At 44.1% G+C, this 17,817-nt stretch overlaps 1 protein-coding gene across 2 annotated transcripts; it reads left to right on the top strand.

The window, feature by feature from the left end:
• The first annotated feature begins 8,552 nt into the window (after positions 1 to 8,552).
• On the top strand, positions 8,553 to 10,811 carry LOC127762561 (transcription factor LATE FLOWERING-like). 2 transcript variants are annotated; one of them, XM_052287067.1, is made up of 2 exons: positions 8,553 to 9,124; positions 9,236 to 10,811. In XM_052287067.1, the coding sequence occupies exon 2, from the start codon at positions 9,258 to 9,260 to the stop codon at positions 10,656 to 10,658; it is 1,401 nt and encodes a 466-aa protein (XP_052143027.1). In that variant the 5' UTR covers positions 8,553 to 9,124; positions 9,236 to 9,257; the 3' UTR covers positions 10,659 to 10,811. The 2 variants fall into 2 exon arrangements, with proteins under 2 accessions (XP_052143027.1, XP_052143021.1); XM_052287061.1 differs by having other exon boundaries at positions 8,554 to 9,124; positions 9,231 to 10,811.
• The last annotated feature ends 7,006 nt before the right edge of the window (positions 10,812 to 17,817 follow it).

Below are 17,817 nucleotides of genomic sequence, written 5' to 3'. Positions count from 1 at the left end.
ATTGAACTGTTTGTTCGTATCAGAGATTACCCAAATCCAATCCTTGTCCAGATTATTCCCCCCTGTTACAACTGGCAAACATTACTCCGTCACATTTACAACTGTTTGTCCCGATCCAATCCTCACTGTCTGGTAAAGAATGATAGTAGAAGCTGTCGGAATATTTGCCTCCAGAATCCATCCCCCCTGTAGCTGCTGTGATGTGCTGTGCTTCTCCTGCACCTGAAAATGGTCAAAGCCGGGGGAAAATGAATTTTCCCCCGGGAGATCGTGAGATTTTGCCAAGTTCTATCCTAGGATGAATTTCGCGGGAGGGCTGTGGCTGAGGTGGGTTAGGCGATCGGGGTCGATCGGCGAGGCCAGCGCGGCCACGTACGGGACGGCGACGGGGCGGCCGTTTGGACGCACACGCAGAGACGGCGACCGCCGGAGATGGCGCCTAGCGGCGGCGCGGATCGGGATTGGCCGCGACCCATGTGTCCCGAGCGTGCCGCGTGGGGGCCGCGCGTATGCATGTAATGTAACACCAGTGCGCGCACGCTTGCGTGTAACTCGCGTGCGGCCGAGAAGCGCGCGGCACGTCGACGGCGACGGCGGCCGGACGGACGGGGGAGGCAGGCCAGTTGGCCGGCGGTCCAGCCAGCGCCGGGAATCGAAAGCGACGGCGGCTCTCTCCTCCCGGCCATGGGTTGGATATATACTCCGTATATTGCTTGATTAAATGACGCTATATACTCCATCCGTCTTTAAATATTTAAATATTTAACGCAGTTGATTTTTTAAACATATTTGATTGATTGTTTTATAAAAAAAAACTTTTATGAAATATATAAAACTACATGTATTTATAAATGTATATTTAATAATGAATCAAATAATAGAAAAAGAATTAATAATTACTTAAATTTTTTAATAAAATGAATGGTTAAATATATTTTAAAAAATCAACGATGTTAAATATTTAGGAAGGGAGGTGGGACTATATATGTGCATATATAGCTATATATGCTGCAATCATTGTGCTATACATGCGTACACAGTACACTATGTTGAGATTATAGGCATATAATGATTTAATATATTCCATAAATAAATCATGACATTGCAGATGTAAACTAGCATGAACGCATCATTAGATCTATACATGTAAACTAAGCAGTAAAACATGAACAGATCAAATATACGCAACATGTCGAACACGTACCGAGGTGGCGGAAAGACCGATCGCTTGGCAGGAACTATTCGCGGTTGCGCGCGTTGATGAAGGCGCGTATCACGCGAGCAGAGAGGAAGGCGAACTGTCGCGGAGGAATAGGGAGCAGTCGCGCGAAGCGCTTCCCAAAAACCTTATTGCCGCCTTCTCCCGGTGCAAGACGTCGAAGGCAGAGGTTCCGGAGACTTGCTCTCCCGATCGCCGGTGCACGCCGGCGAGCGGGATGGAGTAGTCTACGAGCGACGGCGCAGCACAGAGTAGGAGGCAAACCCTAGATTGATTTCGCGTGTGTTGCGTGAAGGCGGCGGCTCGGTTTATATAGAGATAGGTCGCTTGATCAGGGCGCCCGCATGATCTCCACTCCGCGTAATCGAACCGGATAAGTCGCGCGTAACTTATCGGACTCCACGCCGTTTTCACGCACCAGATTTTCCGGAATGTTTCCAAAACAAACAAATCCGATCTCCACTCCGTGTAACCGAATCGGATAAGTCGCGCGTAATTTATCCGGACTCCACGCCGTTTTCACGCACCGGATTTTCCGGAATGTTTCCAAAACAAACAAATCCGAATTTCCCGCAGCAAAACAAAACTGCAATGTTTCCAAAACAAACAAATCCCGTTTTCACGCATCGGATTTTCCGGAACGTTTCCAAAACAAACAAATCCGAATTTCCCGCAGCAAAACAAAACTGCAATGTTTCCAAAACAAACAAATCCGAATTTCCCGCAGCAAAACAAACAAATCCGTATTCCGAATTTCCCGCAACAAAACAAACAAATCCGAATTTCCCACAGCAAAACAAATCCGAATTTCCCACAGCAAAACAATCCCGTTTTCACGCACCGGATTTTCCGGAATGTTTCCAAAACAAACAAATCCAAATTTTCCGCAGCAAAACAAAACTGCAATGTTTCCAAAACAAACAAATCCGAATTTCCCGCAGCAAAATAAACAAATCCGAATTTCCCGCAGCAAAACAAACAAATCCGAATTCCGAATTTCCCGCAACAAAACAAACAAATCCGAATTTCCCGCAGCAAAACAAAACTGCAAATCCGAATTTCCCGCAGCAAAATAAACAAATCCGAATTTCCCGCAGCAAGGCAAGCAAGCGTGCACATGTGTTTCCCCTCTTCTCTCCACCACACATATTTCAAGTGGCTAGGAGGGCATCCTCTCTTTTAAGGAGGTCCCACTCTTCTAGAATAAGCAATGTGATACTAAACTCCACATGCATGCCATCTCATGAGGTGTGCTTTTGTGATTTTCCAAAGAATTAATCTTTGAATGGGCTAAGGGCCTTAGCCCATGTATTAATTTCAACACACTACGCGAGTATACGTACGCGTGGAATACTGGATTTTGGTCGTCCTTGCTTTCGGGCTAATTTGTACGGACTCCCAACTTGTCGTCGTACGCGGTAGATACGTACAGATCCTGCAGATTAATGGTAATACTGAGTTTCAGATGAAAGTTGAGCTTCAGAAATGGACGCATAAATCTGACCTGCATATGCCTTATATGTGGGCGCTAATGTATACATACATACGTACGTACATATACTAGGAGAGGGGAAATTAATGGATAGACGACCATACACGTATGCGTACGGCCTCGTCCTTATGTTGGGAAGCTATCAGTTTATTATCACAATGTGATATATGCAATCCATTAATTTGCTGGGTTCTTTTTTTTAACTTCATTTATTTATTTATGCGCATTATATTTCTGTAGCATTCGTACTTGGGTCTGATGAGATAGATCCGGGACCGCTTCCCGTGCAAGTTGGACATTGCTGGTCCAAGATTGTGGATAGACGTGGCGACTGAGCTATGCAACACAGCACAGGTTTTTTTTTATCTAAAAATCAACCTGGCGTGCTGATTAAAAAATGGATCTTTTTTTAAAGCACTGATGGTGTTGTGTAGTTGTAGGTGCATGACTCCACTTAGCAGGATTTAAATCCTATCGCCTACGAATATTACACATATACTCTCTCTCTGTTTCAGATTATAATTAAGTCGTTTTAATTTTGGTCAAATTCAACTGCTCTAAATTTGATTTAAGTTTATAGACAAATATAGTAATATATATAACATTAAATTGGTTTCATTAAATCTATAATTGAATATATTTTCATGCTATATTTGTCTTGGGTTAAAATGTTACTACTTTTTTCTATAAATTTGATCAAACTTAGAGCATTTTGACTTTGACCAAAGTCAAAAACGACTTATAATCTAAAACGGAGGAAACACATGTGTGCTTTCAGTATAAATTTAGTGAGATCAGAGATATGGTATTTTGCCTCTTAGAGCGTGTTTGAGGGATGTATTCGCGGAGCTGTGAGTGAGTTGTTGTGTGTGCACTTGTGTGCCTACCGGCCGTGTATTGCAAAAGAAGATTTTTTTTTCTTTTGTGGTGAAACAAAAGGAGCTTTCAATACTTTTGGAATTTCATGTCACTAACCAGAAATTCGGAAATAGTTGAAGATTGATTCTATCCACAATCAGCAATTGACACTGGGCTTAAAAAAACCCACCATTTCTTTTTTTTTAAAATTACACAGTACAACGCAGATACTCACATCGCATGCACACTCACCCCTAAGAACGCACGCACGCAAACCCTACCCCTATGAGTATCTTCGAAGACTAGGCCGGCAAATCCTAGAGATTGACGAAGTCACCACAGGCGCCTCGCTGTCGACGGGTGCGTCGCCTACCACTGAAAGCACAAAGCCGTTAAATCCTAAAAAAATCACTCCCATGGAGAGTCAAACCCAGGACCTATTGTGCTACTCAGGCTCTTGTAACCACTAGGCTACAGACCCTTTCACAAATCCACCATTTCTTTAAGATACTTTTTTGGGTGATCTGAAGGGGCGAAAAAGGTACTGGTGTTTGCCAACCCCTGTCTAAACCAAGGTGGAAGGATACATGGGGAAAAATGGATACCTAGTGCTATATGCGTCTGAATTTGAATACGCTAAAAAAATATGGAATAGGATGTGGTAAAAGTTATGTTCATCTGAATGTCCCGTGTCATCAAATACTCCCATAGAATCTAGACAAAGCCGCATATATACTCAACTTGATTTCATCCTTATATATATATATATATATATATATATATATATATATATATATATATATATATATATATATATATATATATATATATCGTGATCCGACCATACTCGACACGATTTACCCTCAGTGATCTATACTGGATGCAGAATCTATGTAGGCATATCACCTTTTCTCATCCAATATATCGTATCTATTATTTATACTACCACCTAAACTTTGGCTTAAATTATTTTTTACTAATACTATACCACTAATAAATATCTAAGTGCACCTTCACGTGATGTTCACAAGGGTTTACCATGGGATACGACAACGATGAGGGTCCAATAACCCTACGAAGTTTTTAATTAAAAATATATACAAAATAATTTATTTATAGATTTTGTTTGTTTTTTCATAATTTACTGTTGTTACTGCGATAACCGAGCTTCCTCTCCAAAATACAACCCTTTGCTATACTTCCCGCGCTTGGCCACTTGCACGCACATGTAGAGAAAGTAAAATAAAAATCTTTGATCAGCAAGCCCCCAATATTTTTATGCATATCAAGCATAAAAAATACAAAATGGCTGCTGAGATTAACTGTTGATAAAAATCTCACTCTTGTGTCTTTCTCCTTGTTAGTTTACCGGCCGCTAGCTAGCTCCTAGCCTCCAACAAGTACCTCGATGAGAAAATGACACTAGCTAGCTCCATAGCTACGGCCAGTAGTTAGGTGTCTTGTAATGTACTTACCACTGTTTAAACAGACATTCCAGAGTAACAACCTTTCTTCTCCGTTGTTGGTTTCCTGTTACTTCTATCTCATTCAGCCATGCCATGGGAAGAGACATGATACTCCATCAAAGCTTATTGTCCTCTAGCTCCTGATCGATCACTGTATACATTTTTTTTTTTGAAAGTATCAGGCCTGCTTGTTTAATTAACGATATATATCAGTGTTCTTCATATACTGTTAGTCCAGATATTATATTTATCGTTAGGCAGATTAACTTACGCTAAGTGGTCGATTGATGTACAGTAGAAACTCATTGTAACGAAATGACATCATGCGACAAGCTGGGAAGTAACTCATGGGTTTGCTAGCTCTACAGTAGATACTAGTACATGTCAATGTCACCCCTGACATTTACACGATCCTGACGTACACAACACGATCAATATGACGATACTCCTACCCACATAGCCCGTCAATGTCGCCAACCCTAGGCCGAGTTTTGTTTCAAAATTTTTCTTCAAACTTTTAACTTTTTCATCACATTAAAACTTTTCTACACACACAAATTTTCAACTTTTTCATCACATCGTTTTAATTTCAACCAAACTTCTAATTTTGGTGTGAACTAGACACACCCTAGCAAAGCTTATCATCCTGCACCGCTGTTCATCATAATTACGCTGGCCAGTACGAATGTTTAGCTTCTTCTAGCTGCTGATGTACAGTGTCAAGCTATCTTAGCTACTGTAGCAGAGGACCGGCAGCATCAACATCTGATCCTGCAGAACGTAGATACATTTATACTGATACTGTTAGTACCATGTACTACAAGCAGTAGCCATGGCTAGCAGGAGCAGTAAATTTTGCAGCAAACATACATACATGAAAGTGCCCAAGGTTAAAGCTGCAAGTGAAAGCGTAAACCTTTTGGTGTTAACTCTGACGAAGCAGTGGCAACAGCTGCAACTCTCTGCGAGCCCATTAACTACTGTACTAGGAGGAGCAGTAATACGGCATGCGGCAGTGCACATACTACAGTATATTGTAGGGGTAACACTATTTATTTTTCAGTGTCGACAAGGGACAGTGGTGGTCATGAGCTCATGCAAGCTCGATTTAGCTAGCTTACCTAGCCTTGTCTCAGGCTCAGACAAGTACTCTCCTCTCTTTCGATCCATCACACTTAATCATAATCAAATCATGGCATCCAGATGCAAACCTAAATTAATTAATGGCAGTCCTTTTCTCCTTCTTGTGGGCTGCTTTTTATTCGTTGTCAATTAAAGTAGTCCAAAGAAATCTCTCGTCTTGCTGACAAGATTGATGGCTCACATACTTGTAACAGTACTATTGCCCCCTCTAGCTAGATTGATGGATTTTTCTAGAATTCCGCAGGAATGGATATCTAAAATTCCTACACCTATTTGATTTGAAAAAAGAATTTTGGAGCATTTAATCCTATAGGAAAATTTCCTATAAAGCCCTTTGAAACAAAGGATTATATTGAATCATATCCAATACTTTGAAATTCTTATGGAATGTAAAATCCTATAGAGATTTTGGAGGAAATTTACCAAGAGTTTCAACCTCTTGGTAACTTTTCTTTGAGTCTATCTCTCTCATTCAATTCCTGTGTTTTTCCTGCGGTTCAATCAAACGGTCACTCCTGTGTTTTTTCTGCGTTTTGCAATCCTTTGTTTTACATTTACATTTCTATCAAAATCTTATATTTTTTCTATTCCTACGTTTTTTCAATCCTGCGATTTAAAGGGGCTTAGTGTTTGCATTCGCAAAGACTTGTTTTTTTTCCTTTTTATAGTCTTAGTAGATCAAAAGTCAAAATTGAAAACAAAAAACAATAAAAAGAACTCATGAATCAACTCTAAAATTAAATTCTATAACATTCAAAATTTGCCTGCAGGTTATATATATAAGTCAATGAGAAGACAAGCAAGCTTTGCGTAACTCATTGGTTGAGATACGGCTTAGAAATCAGGAAAACTAAATGAAGAAACCAAAACTGATTTAGAGTAAAACTTTTATATTTTTACTCTTAGAGAGAAAAAATAGGGCCGGAAAATAGAAAGCAATAGAAAAACATCTAAATTAATTGTAAAATAAAAAATGGCTCTAGTTTATAAGCCATAGCGAATTTTTTAATTATGATCAGTTTAAGTTTTTCCCGTCACTTTTGTCTCTCAGTTCTAGCTTTGAGACCGCTAAAGATAGAAGTATAAAGTCTTGTCATAAAACTATTTTTCGCTGCCGAAAATAAAAACCTTTCAAGCATATCTATATATTTCTATGGAAATATATTCAGTTTTGCTTGATCAAATAAGAAGATACAATTTCTCATTAAGCATGGTTGTGATATCTCATAACTTACCAATTTTGAGTATTTTGTAATAGCTTTGGTGTCTAAATTAAATAATTGGCTTCTGCGCACACAGTGTGTCAATATCTAAAATTAAACTTATCCGTGCAGTGAAGGAAGTATCTGATATACACCACTCCGCCGTTCCAAAATATAAATAATTATAGGATTTAAAATATATACCATAATATAAACATTTTTGGGACACTTATTCTAATACATGAAATCCATTCATTTTTAACCATTCAAGTGCTTGGGAGGAGAATTTAGACAGTTCAAACTTCAAATTTTGACCATTGAGGTGACTGAAAAATATTTTTTTTCACTTCACCTTGGTATTTGCTTAACAATCTGAAAAGTACATATTGGAATAGATAGTGAGAGTGGATTTTAAACTCTCGAGGGACGATCCCTCATTGTTTACATGTCACTCAAATAGTTATAAAAAAAATAAAAAAACATTAACATGTGGTATATCACGCCACAAACATGCAAGTTAAAATTTAATTTCTACGTGTTGTAACGAAAAAACAATGCGGGATATTCTCTTGAGAGTTTAGGGGGTGTTTGGGTGAGAGAGACTAAACTTTAGTCTGAGGGACTTATTTTTTGGTGAGAGGGACTAAAGTCACCCAAACACCCCCTTAGAATAGCATCTCTCTCTCTTAACCGTAGCTATAAGCTAGGCAGAGTAGTATTCGTACTAGTACAGGCTATATCGCTTACTCCCTTAGGATGGAATGTATCTTAGTACTACGAATTTGGACAAGAGGCTTGTATAGATTCATAGTACTAGGATACGTCCCATCCAACTAAAAATTGCTATATTTTAAGACGGAGGGAGTAGATGAATAGCTTATCTTTCAGAACCCAATTAAAGAGCATTAACTAGTATACACCCCAAAGTGAGTGATAAATTGATAATAATAGAGGGGTAGCTGTTCTGAGGCTATAGATGTGTGCATCACTGCACAAAGTGATCAGTGTGTGTGAGGACCATCTCTACAACTAGTTGTACTATACCTAGCAATTGTATGCTCTACTCTTCACTTCTACTCTCATCCATACATACATGCCATCTAATCTATACTCCATCATGTAGGGTAGAAGTACTTCTCTATTGTTTGGCCTCTTTATAAGAGCCTGCTTTCCCCTCCCTTGCAGCCTTTTGCTAGAGGAGCACACTACACACTACCCAGAGCTTCTCTAGAGAGATAAACAGTTTGCTTCAAAAAAAAAAAGAAGAAGAATCTCTATAGAGAGAAATAGAGAGAGAAGAGAGAGAAGAGAGCATAAATTCCTCATAGCAATCCAAAAGTGGAGTCCCTGCTGCATAGCTCGCTGCAGGCAGGCAGGCATCTTGTCTTATTGCTTTTCTTCTCGGCTACCCCCCCCCCCCCCCCTCTCTCTCTCTCTCTCGCCTTTTGCACCATTACCAGCAGCAGCTAGCTACTACTGCAGCCTGCAGTCCCCTCCTCTTCTTGCTGCTGTGCTACCTCGAGCGTTTATTGAGTGAATGCTCTTTCTGTTGCTGCAATTCATTTCATAGCCCATATGATGATCTCTGCTCCTCCAACCTAGCTGTGCATAACTCCCATAGAATCAGCAGCTAGCCCACATGTTTAGACCAGCTGTTGCAGTGAGCCAGTGAGTAAGTAGTGCTACCACTCTCACCACCAGCTCGATCCATCCATCGATCAACCCAACTAAAGAGTAACGAGAGGTATGTACACTTCCATTTGATTTTTGTAATTTTAAGATCAGCTGCCTCATGGAGGTTAGATCAGGCTGCTTCCATCTCTAACTTTTCTTTCTTTGATTCTTGGTAGGTTAGCTACGACGACGACGGTGTGGATATGATGGATCGTGGCTTCAACGAGATGATCTTGAGCGAGAGCGTGTGGAATGGCGGCGGCGGCGGAGATGGAGATGGTGGGGCGGTGGTGCTGCCGCCGGAGGTAGGTGGTGTCAATGCGGTGGACGGGAGCGGCATGACGGTGCTGGAGAGGCTCGTGCTCGACGAGGCCCTGGCGGCGGCGATACTCGAGCTGCAGGGCATCCAGGCGCCGGGGTGCGGTGGCGGCGGCGGCGGCAAGGTGGAGGTGGTGCCGCCGACGGCGGCCGGTGACGGCGGCGTCGAGGCGGCGGTCGCCTTCGCGGCGATGGCGACAGGGACGCCTGCCTACGCTGACGTTGACGCGGATGTCCTGCAGCGACAGCGGCAGCATCACCATCGCCACCAGGGCGCGATGGGGATGGCTGCCGAGTACGACGTCGCACCAGCAACACCGGCTGTCACGTTGAGCGCTGTAGCACCACCACCACCACCACCTGCGTTCGCGACCGCAGCCGCCTCCGTTGACGGCGGCGGCGCCATCGACGCGACGGTCTTCTCCGGCATCGGCACCGACGACGTCGTCGACGCGGTGAGCGCCACGGTGGCGATGACTACTGCCACTGCAACGACCAGCCAGTGCGAACGAGTCAGAGGAGGCGGTGGCGGCGGCGGATGTGGACGTAAGCAACGGCGGCCGGGAAGAAAGCGGAAGGCCGCCGAGCCAACCGCCGCGGCCGCCGCGGCGGACATGTCATCGCAGGACAACTCTCTCTGCAGCCTCCTGGCGTCGAACACCGCCGGCGCCGACGGCGGCATCCAGATCGCGTTCAGCACGAGCGCCCCGGCGTCGAAGCGGGCGAAGCCGTCGCTGAGCAGCAGCTCGTCGAGCATCAGCTTCGACGGCAGGGGCCCCGGCGGCAGCGGCGGCGGCGGGTGCGGCGACGACCCACTGTACGAGCCCGACACGGAGGCGCTGGCGCAGGTGAAGGAGATGATCTACCGCGCGGCGGCGATGCGCCCCGTGACCCTCGGCGCCGAGGACGCCGGCGAGCGCCCCCGCCGCCGCAACGTGCGCATCTCCTCCGACCCGCAGACGGTGGCGGCGCGGCAGCGGCGGGAGCGCATCAGCGAGCGCCTGCGCGTCCTGCAGAAGCTCGTCCCCGGCGGCGCCAAGATGGACACGGCGTCCATGCTCGACGAGGCCGCCAACTACCTCCGCTTCCTCAAGTCCCAGATCAGGGAGCTGCAAACCCTAGACCGCCGGAACTACCCGAACGCCGCCATGTCCATGAACACCGCCGCCGCCACCATGGCGACATCCAGTTCACCAACCTACAACAACAGCAACGCCGCCATGCCAGCCTTCGCCTTGCCGGAAACCCTAGGATGCGGAGGAGGAGGAGTCGAGCAGCTGATCTAATCAATTTAGCTAGATAGATTGGAGACGACGACGACGACGACATGGAAGCCATGAAGGCGCATGGCGGCATGCATGCAAAGCAACTGTTGCAATGTGTTGTCCAATGTGAGACCATCATATGATAGATTCATCATTGTTAGGCATGGTGATTAACTAGCTACGATCATATCGATGGAATCATCATGCATGTCATGGACCCTATTAGCTAGCTTTTTTTTTTCTCTTCTCATTTTTCTTCTTCTTCTCCTTGTCGTCATAATTTAGTTCTGATCAGTTTGATGATCATGTATGCATTGCATGTCCAGCCTACGTGCTTTATTTTCGAGCTAGAGATCGATTATATATCATCTATCAAACGCTTTCGCCAAGCACAAGGAAAAGGGCTTGCAAAAAGTTTAAGCCTTTTCATTAACCAATCCCTCTCTCTTCTCTATCAACTTAAGTCTCTCTCTCACCTTCTTCTTCCTCATCCTCGTCGTCGTCGTCGTAGTAGTAGTCTCCATCTTTTCATGTGCGTGCATGTAGGCGTAAAAAAGCTAGCGAAGCTTTTCTCTCCCTTTTTTCCATGGCGTGATCTGTGCACTGCCCTTACGCTTTCTGAGCTCTCTCCCCGATCCAAATGGTAATCACTACGCAATAGAAGAAGATGAAGAGAGGCAGAGGCAGCCATCGATCGTACGACTATCACCACAGCTTGAAACATCATCATGGCGACTTTCTAACACGCATAATTAACCTCTCTCTGCTGCAGTAAAAGGGAGGGCCTTTTTCCTCCTTTCTCCGTGCGTGGAAAACCCTAGCAAAAGCGATGATCGATCGATCGATCAAAACCGAGGAGAGAAAGGGGAATTGAAAAAGATCACCACCCCAATGGCGAAATTAATCATATGGTTCATCATTGCTCACTTTCCCCTCTGCTGGTCATCGTCAACACAAAGCGAAACAAAGCAAAGCAAAGCTTAGTAAGACTAAATTAAATCTATTCATTTCTATTGCGAGATCGAGGCGAGGAGAGAGAGCTAGGTCGTTCATGGCGACAGCGATGGTGGTGGTGGCCATGGCGATGGAGATCGAGAGAGGGGTCAGGGAGTTTGAGCCCACTACGACGACGAGGACGAGCTCTCGCGCGTGTCAGTGACTGAGTAAGGTAGCTAAGATGGGTGAGCTTTTTAGAGAGCGGGAGCATGCTGGCTCGGGGGAGCTGCATGAAAAGGCATGCACTACTGCATCTAAAAGGAATCATTCCCTTTCCCTTTTGCCTCAGATACCCCTTTTTCGAAAAGGGATAATTTTTTTAAAAAAAACACGCCTTCTCTCTCCCTCTCTGGTGATCCTCGGGGTTCGTGTGGAAATGTGCTCGATGAGATGCTGTCATCGCCTTTGAATATCTCGGTGAGATTTGTATTTGACGGTGTTTAGCCAAGTAGAAGAAAACTAAGGGCGAGGATGAGATAGTTGACTAAGTACTAATTCCGTCCCAAAATATAATAATATAGTTTTAGAAGAAAATATATGGTGGAAACTATATACCTAGTGAAAACCCGAAAACCACCATTGGATGGAAAATTTTACTCGTAGGTTTACTCATGTTTAAAATTTTGATGGGAGTAAAACTTTTACTCCAATGGTAGTTCTCAAACGTGGACGAATCTCAAACATTCCTCTATTGCGACAAATCTGGACATGCAGCTTTTTAGATTTGTAGTTGTAGTATATATATGTCCCATCCAGTACTACTCCCTCCGTCAAAAAAAAAAACTCATCCTAAAAAGGGATGTGACCTCCTATTACAACGAATTTGAACAACCATTTGTCCAGATTTGTGATACTAGCTAGGAGAGATTATATCCCCTCCTAGGTTTTTTTTTTTTTTGGGACAGATAGAGTAGATTCTTATATATTGGGACGGAGGCAATAGCTAGTAACAGATTTTCCGATGCGATTACACGTGAAGATAGATAGATTTTTAAAGTACAATTTTATTTAATATATAACTCTCTTTTTATTTTTTTTCATAAATACAACTATGTTGTGTACGCATATTCATTGCCTTATGTTTCCGTAAATATATATCGATCAAGCTCCACTGCTAAATATATTTGTATCCAACACATGCATGCATGCATCTAATGTGCAATTCTTTTTCTACTTTTCTCTAATTAATTTGGTAATTTTATCTCCGAAAAGATTATTTTAAAATGGTTTAGGTTGCGACAAAGCCCACTTCCAAACTCTCCTTAGCTCAACGGATACGAGTGACTCAGTAATCAACATTGTCTAAACTTAGAGATTTTTTATAAGTATTTTGCATGCCCATTCATATAAATAAAGTACAAGCCCTTGAAGGTTTAAAATATGCTCCTTTCTGTCCGTGAATGTTAATTAGCATTTGGAGAGACTAAGGTTGTAAGAAAAAGACAATGGTACTTCTCAATATTATGGGTGGTTGAAGGCGGAAGGTGATTTAGGGCATGATGGAAAGAAAATTGAATAAGTGATAGTTGATGGAACAAACAACTTGAAATGCTTATATTTGTGGACTTCTTATAAATATATAAAATGCTTATATTTATGAAGGGGACTATAATTTTTCATTGTCCTAAGTATAGTTTGACCTAGTCACCTTTGGTAGGCTAGTCTCTGATATGGTACCTTATATTAACACCTCTTTCATAATGAGCCTTTTCCCTTCTCACCTCCATTTTCCATCGCATGATAGTCGGTAGTTAGCATCAAGATTTTAAGAGTCCGGGTCAAAAGGGTTAGGTAATTATATATACTAGTTAATACTACCCACGTTTTGCTGCAGGATTTGTGAAGGAATGCATGTTATATATTATAGAAATGATAGTTTCATATATTTAAATAATATGAAAATAATGTAGAGATAATGGTTTGATATTGTTTACCTATTGACTTCTAAAAAATACAACAAAATTATAAATGATATATCATGTTTGCATGGTATTTAAAATACTCTAGATAATAATTGCTAGTGGTGATATTATGACACTTGCATGTTAACTTTTAAGAGTTAGTAGTCATAAGCTATATAAATATGTTTGGCTTAAAGAAAAGGTTCAGTTGGACTGCAAAAGAGCCCATGGGTTGTGCCCCATTACCACCTTCAAACGTATGGTAGTACGCGACCATGCATGTGTGATCCATATTGCCTAGGGATAAGTCTATTTTACCTCCGTCATCTCTTGCTCTTGGTCAAATTGTATCCCTCAACCACGAAACAAGATATAAGAGCAAGTACAATAATAGGCTATAAGCCAGCTATAACCACATATCGAGAAGAAAAGAGAAGAGAGAGAAGAAAGCGGACTACAGATTTGTAGCCGGCTGCAACACGGACTCCAAAACGTTTTGTGTATATGAGATGTGAGACCGGGTATTAATGGTGTAATATATGCTTATAGGTAACTATTGTATGTGGGACGGGCCGTCGCCGGCACGTCCTGGTGAGAGGGGGGAAAGAGAGAGGGGGGAGAGGTGAGGAAGAAGATAAGATTAGGATGACATGCGGGTCCCGCTTGCTGACTCAGCAAGTAAACCACAGTCAATGTGCCACGTCACATGAAACCACCTTCCAAACCACTTGAGGAGTCTATTTGCAACGGTTTTCGAAGATGCAGGAGGTGTCATTGGTGAAGAAACCCTTTTTACTCCCGGTTGGTAAACCCCTATAGTCCCGGTTTTCCAACCGGGAGTAAGAATCCGGGACTAAAGATCGCTATCTTTAGTCCCGGTTTAAATACCCGGGACCTTTAGTCCCGGGTGGAGGTTTTTTTTCTTTTCTCTCTTTCTTTTTCAATGTTCTTTTGCTATTTGCCCAAATCATCTCAGATCAAATCATTCACAGCAAATCATTCACAGCAATATAGTTCATCTCAAATCATTCACAGCAATAGTTCATCCTAAATCATTCACAGCAACATAGTTCATTCTCAAAATCATTCACAAGAACAACACAGATCGAATCACACATTCAACATAGATCGAATCACACATTAAGGAAAAAAGAAAAAAGAATCCACGCAGTAGCGCCAGCCTCCACTGCCTGCCGCCGCACCGGCCTCCGCGCCGGCCGGCCGCCCGCCTCCCCCTTCGTATCCGGTGGCGGCCGGCCGCCTCCCTTCCCGGATCCGCCGCACGAGGCTGCCTCCGCCGCTGCCGCCGCCCGGCCGCCTGAGAATGGGGAGGAGAGGGGAGGAGGAGATGAGGAAGAGGAAGAGAATGAGGAGAGGAGGAGGAAGAGGAAGAGATGGGAGTGAAGAGGAGGAAGAGATAAAGGTGAGGGAGGAGGAGATAGAACTTATTAACTGATCCCGCCTCCTCCTTCTCGATTTCACGCACGCCTCGTCCTCTCCGCCGCGCATGCCGATCTTTTTTTCCGGTTGGTGTTACCAACCGGGACTAGAAATAGATCTTTAGTCTCGGTTGGTGTTACTAACCGGGACTACAGATAATAGAGGGGTCTGACACCGCCTGCTGTTTTTTTGAACCGGGACTAAAAATGATCTATAGTCCCGGTTGGTGTTCCCAACCAAGACTAAAGATAAAAAAGTAGCTCTAACCTTTGGAACTGGGACTAAAGAGACTAAAGATAATCTTTAGTCCCGGCTTTTATTGCAACCGGGACTATTATGGAATTTGATCGACCGATCAAAGATGGTTTCTTCCGTAGTGTGTTATACCCGGTTTTATGGTTGAGGGATGCATTTCGACCAAGGGGAAGATATGAGGGAGACAAAATAGACTTATTCCTATTGCCTATATGTGGAAATGTGTAATCACCGAGCTCTTCTTCAGTCCTGCGTCGTTAGTTAGCTGTGCAATTGTTTCTCAGCCGCTTAACCAATTTTGCTCTTAAATTTGCTTTATCGAGCAAAGAATTGGTTTTTTATTAGTCATAATCTGCTTGTTCGTCGTCATATACGTGAAGGCGATGGTACGTAGGTCCGTTGTTCTTTTAGCGAGAAGACATAATAAAAGTTTCATGACTAAGAGTAAGCATAGATCAGTGAAGTATGGCATTGTAATTTTCTATTTAGGGGTAAGAACTTTTGTTTTTAAATTATAATATGTGCACATTTCGAACTTGCTCGTTAAGTTAGCCGGTTATTGATGTTATAAGACAATATTGCTATATTTTTAATTTTGTATCATCTTTTCTTAATGTACTTATATATATGATTTATAGTGTTCAAAAAATAATAAATTATGTGAACTTGTGATTAAAATATTTGCTATGTCGATGTCTTAGCTTACTCAGGCGAGAACGCATGACCAATAGCTCCTAACGAAACATAACTAACTTAAGGCTATTGATTAAACTAGATGATTTATAGTACATGTTTTCTGGATCACGACGATGTTGTCGAGAATAAAATCTATGTTAGCCTCTAATTCGTTAAATTATGCTGAGGAAGTTAGGAGGAGTACCACGCGGAAGATAAACTATATTAGCCTTTCCAGATCATGAGGACGTCGTCGAGATCAAGATCTATCTTTGTCTTCAATTCTTACGCATTGCGGATTTGCCGATGGAATTGGTGGGCATGGGCTTGATTTGTTGTATCGAGTCTGCCACGCGATGGAAGCCCACGCGAGTCCAATTGTCCCGAACGGCCTACCAAGCATACCAACCAGAGCGAGGGAAGGAGGGATAAGTTCATTGTACGCCCCTTATCTTAGGTTCGAATTTAAATGACATATCTTAACCGTAAAACCGGGTACAAAGCATCCCTCATCTCGATCCCAGAACCAATGTAAACAAGGTCCCCATGCACCGTGCAGTATTAATCCCTTTTTGGCTGACAGGACACTCCAATAAAAGAATAAAATACATATCATGGTGGACCTCACATGTTAGTGAAACATTTCTCCCTTCGTCTCTACCCTTCTCCCAACCTTTTCCTGTTTCCCCTGGCATGGATTCATTGGTGGTGGAGGCCAGCAAGCTCGAGCTCACTGGTGGGAAGGTGGAAGTGTCGTGGTGTGGGGAGAGGAGGAGGCATCGGAGGTGGCAAAGTAGCAGCACAAGATTGTCACCGCAAGGGAGTCATTGGGTCATCAAGAGAGGTCGCTGATGCTACTTCGTATCATTAGTACGGTTGGCAATGGGGCGGGTTGGGCTGGAACGCCCCCGCCCCCGCTCTCCGACTTCTTCCCCTGACCCTGGCCCAACAGAGGTGGTCAGGTGGAAAATGTCACTCGCCCCCGTCCCCACAGGGGACCCTGTGAGTGAGCGGGGCCCCGCGCTACCTGGCCGGGCTGGTGGACGGCGAGCTGGATGACGGCGACGAGAACGGTGAGCTGGACGGTGATGAGGATGGTTAGCTGGACGGCGACGAGACGAGCCGCCGCCGCCCGCGGATGGCTAAGCGTGGCTGGCGATGCCGTCGCCCGTGCCTGGCCATCGACGCTGCCGCCCACGCCTTGGCGGCCGCTGCCTCCTGCAGATGGCTGTGCGTGGCTACCAACGCCGTCGCTCGTGCCTGGCCGTCGACGCCGTAGTCGCGTGCTCCTGGCCGCGAACACCGACGCCGTCGCCCGCGCCTAGCCGCTAGTGGAGATGGTGGCTGGGTGGGGTGAGAAATTGGGGATAGGGTGGGGGTGGGGAAATTAGGGTTTGGAGTTATATATGATAGGCTAGATGGGTCTTTTGGGCTTACAACATACTAGAATTAATAGTCTAATATACATCCTCAGAGCTACACGGGTCATCCGCGGGTGATTGTCCTCCCCCGCCCCCGCCCATTGTCGGGGCCCCAACCCTGACTCCTTGCGGATTAAAACCAGCACCCGTCCCCACCCCCGTAGGGGCGGTCCCCGGCCGCCACCCTATTATTCATTGGGGTGAGCCCATGAGACGCGCCCGGAGGGGTTCCAGTTCCAGGCGGTCGCGGAGGGGTTCCTGCCTTCCTGGTTGTGCTATTGCCACCGTGGGATATTGTGGTGCCGGCCCCCTTCTTTTTCTTGGACGCAGTGTCCTTGTCGCGCAGGGCAGATCAGGCTTTCGATGGTGGCGGAGAGGACAGCAGGCCGGTGTAGATTGAGGCTGAGCTCAGCAGCTCAACGTACACTATATTTAGCCTACTTTATCTAGTTTAATATCACAATAATACAAACATGAATATTTCGGACACAT

The sequence above is a fragment of the Oryza glaberrima genome, chromosome 1 (assembly GCF_000147395.1).
Source record: "Oryza glaberrima chromosome 1, OglaRS2, whole genome shotgun sequence".
Taxonomy (NCBI): domain Eukaryota; kingdom Viridiplantae; phylum Streptophyta; class Magnoliopsida; order Poales; family Poaceae; genus Oryza; species Oryza glaberrima.
The sequence above is the reverse complement of the archived record's forward strand: the minus strand, read 5'-3'. Positions and strand labels throughout refer to the sequence as shown.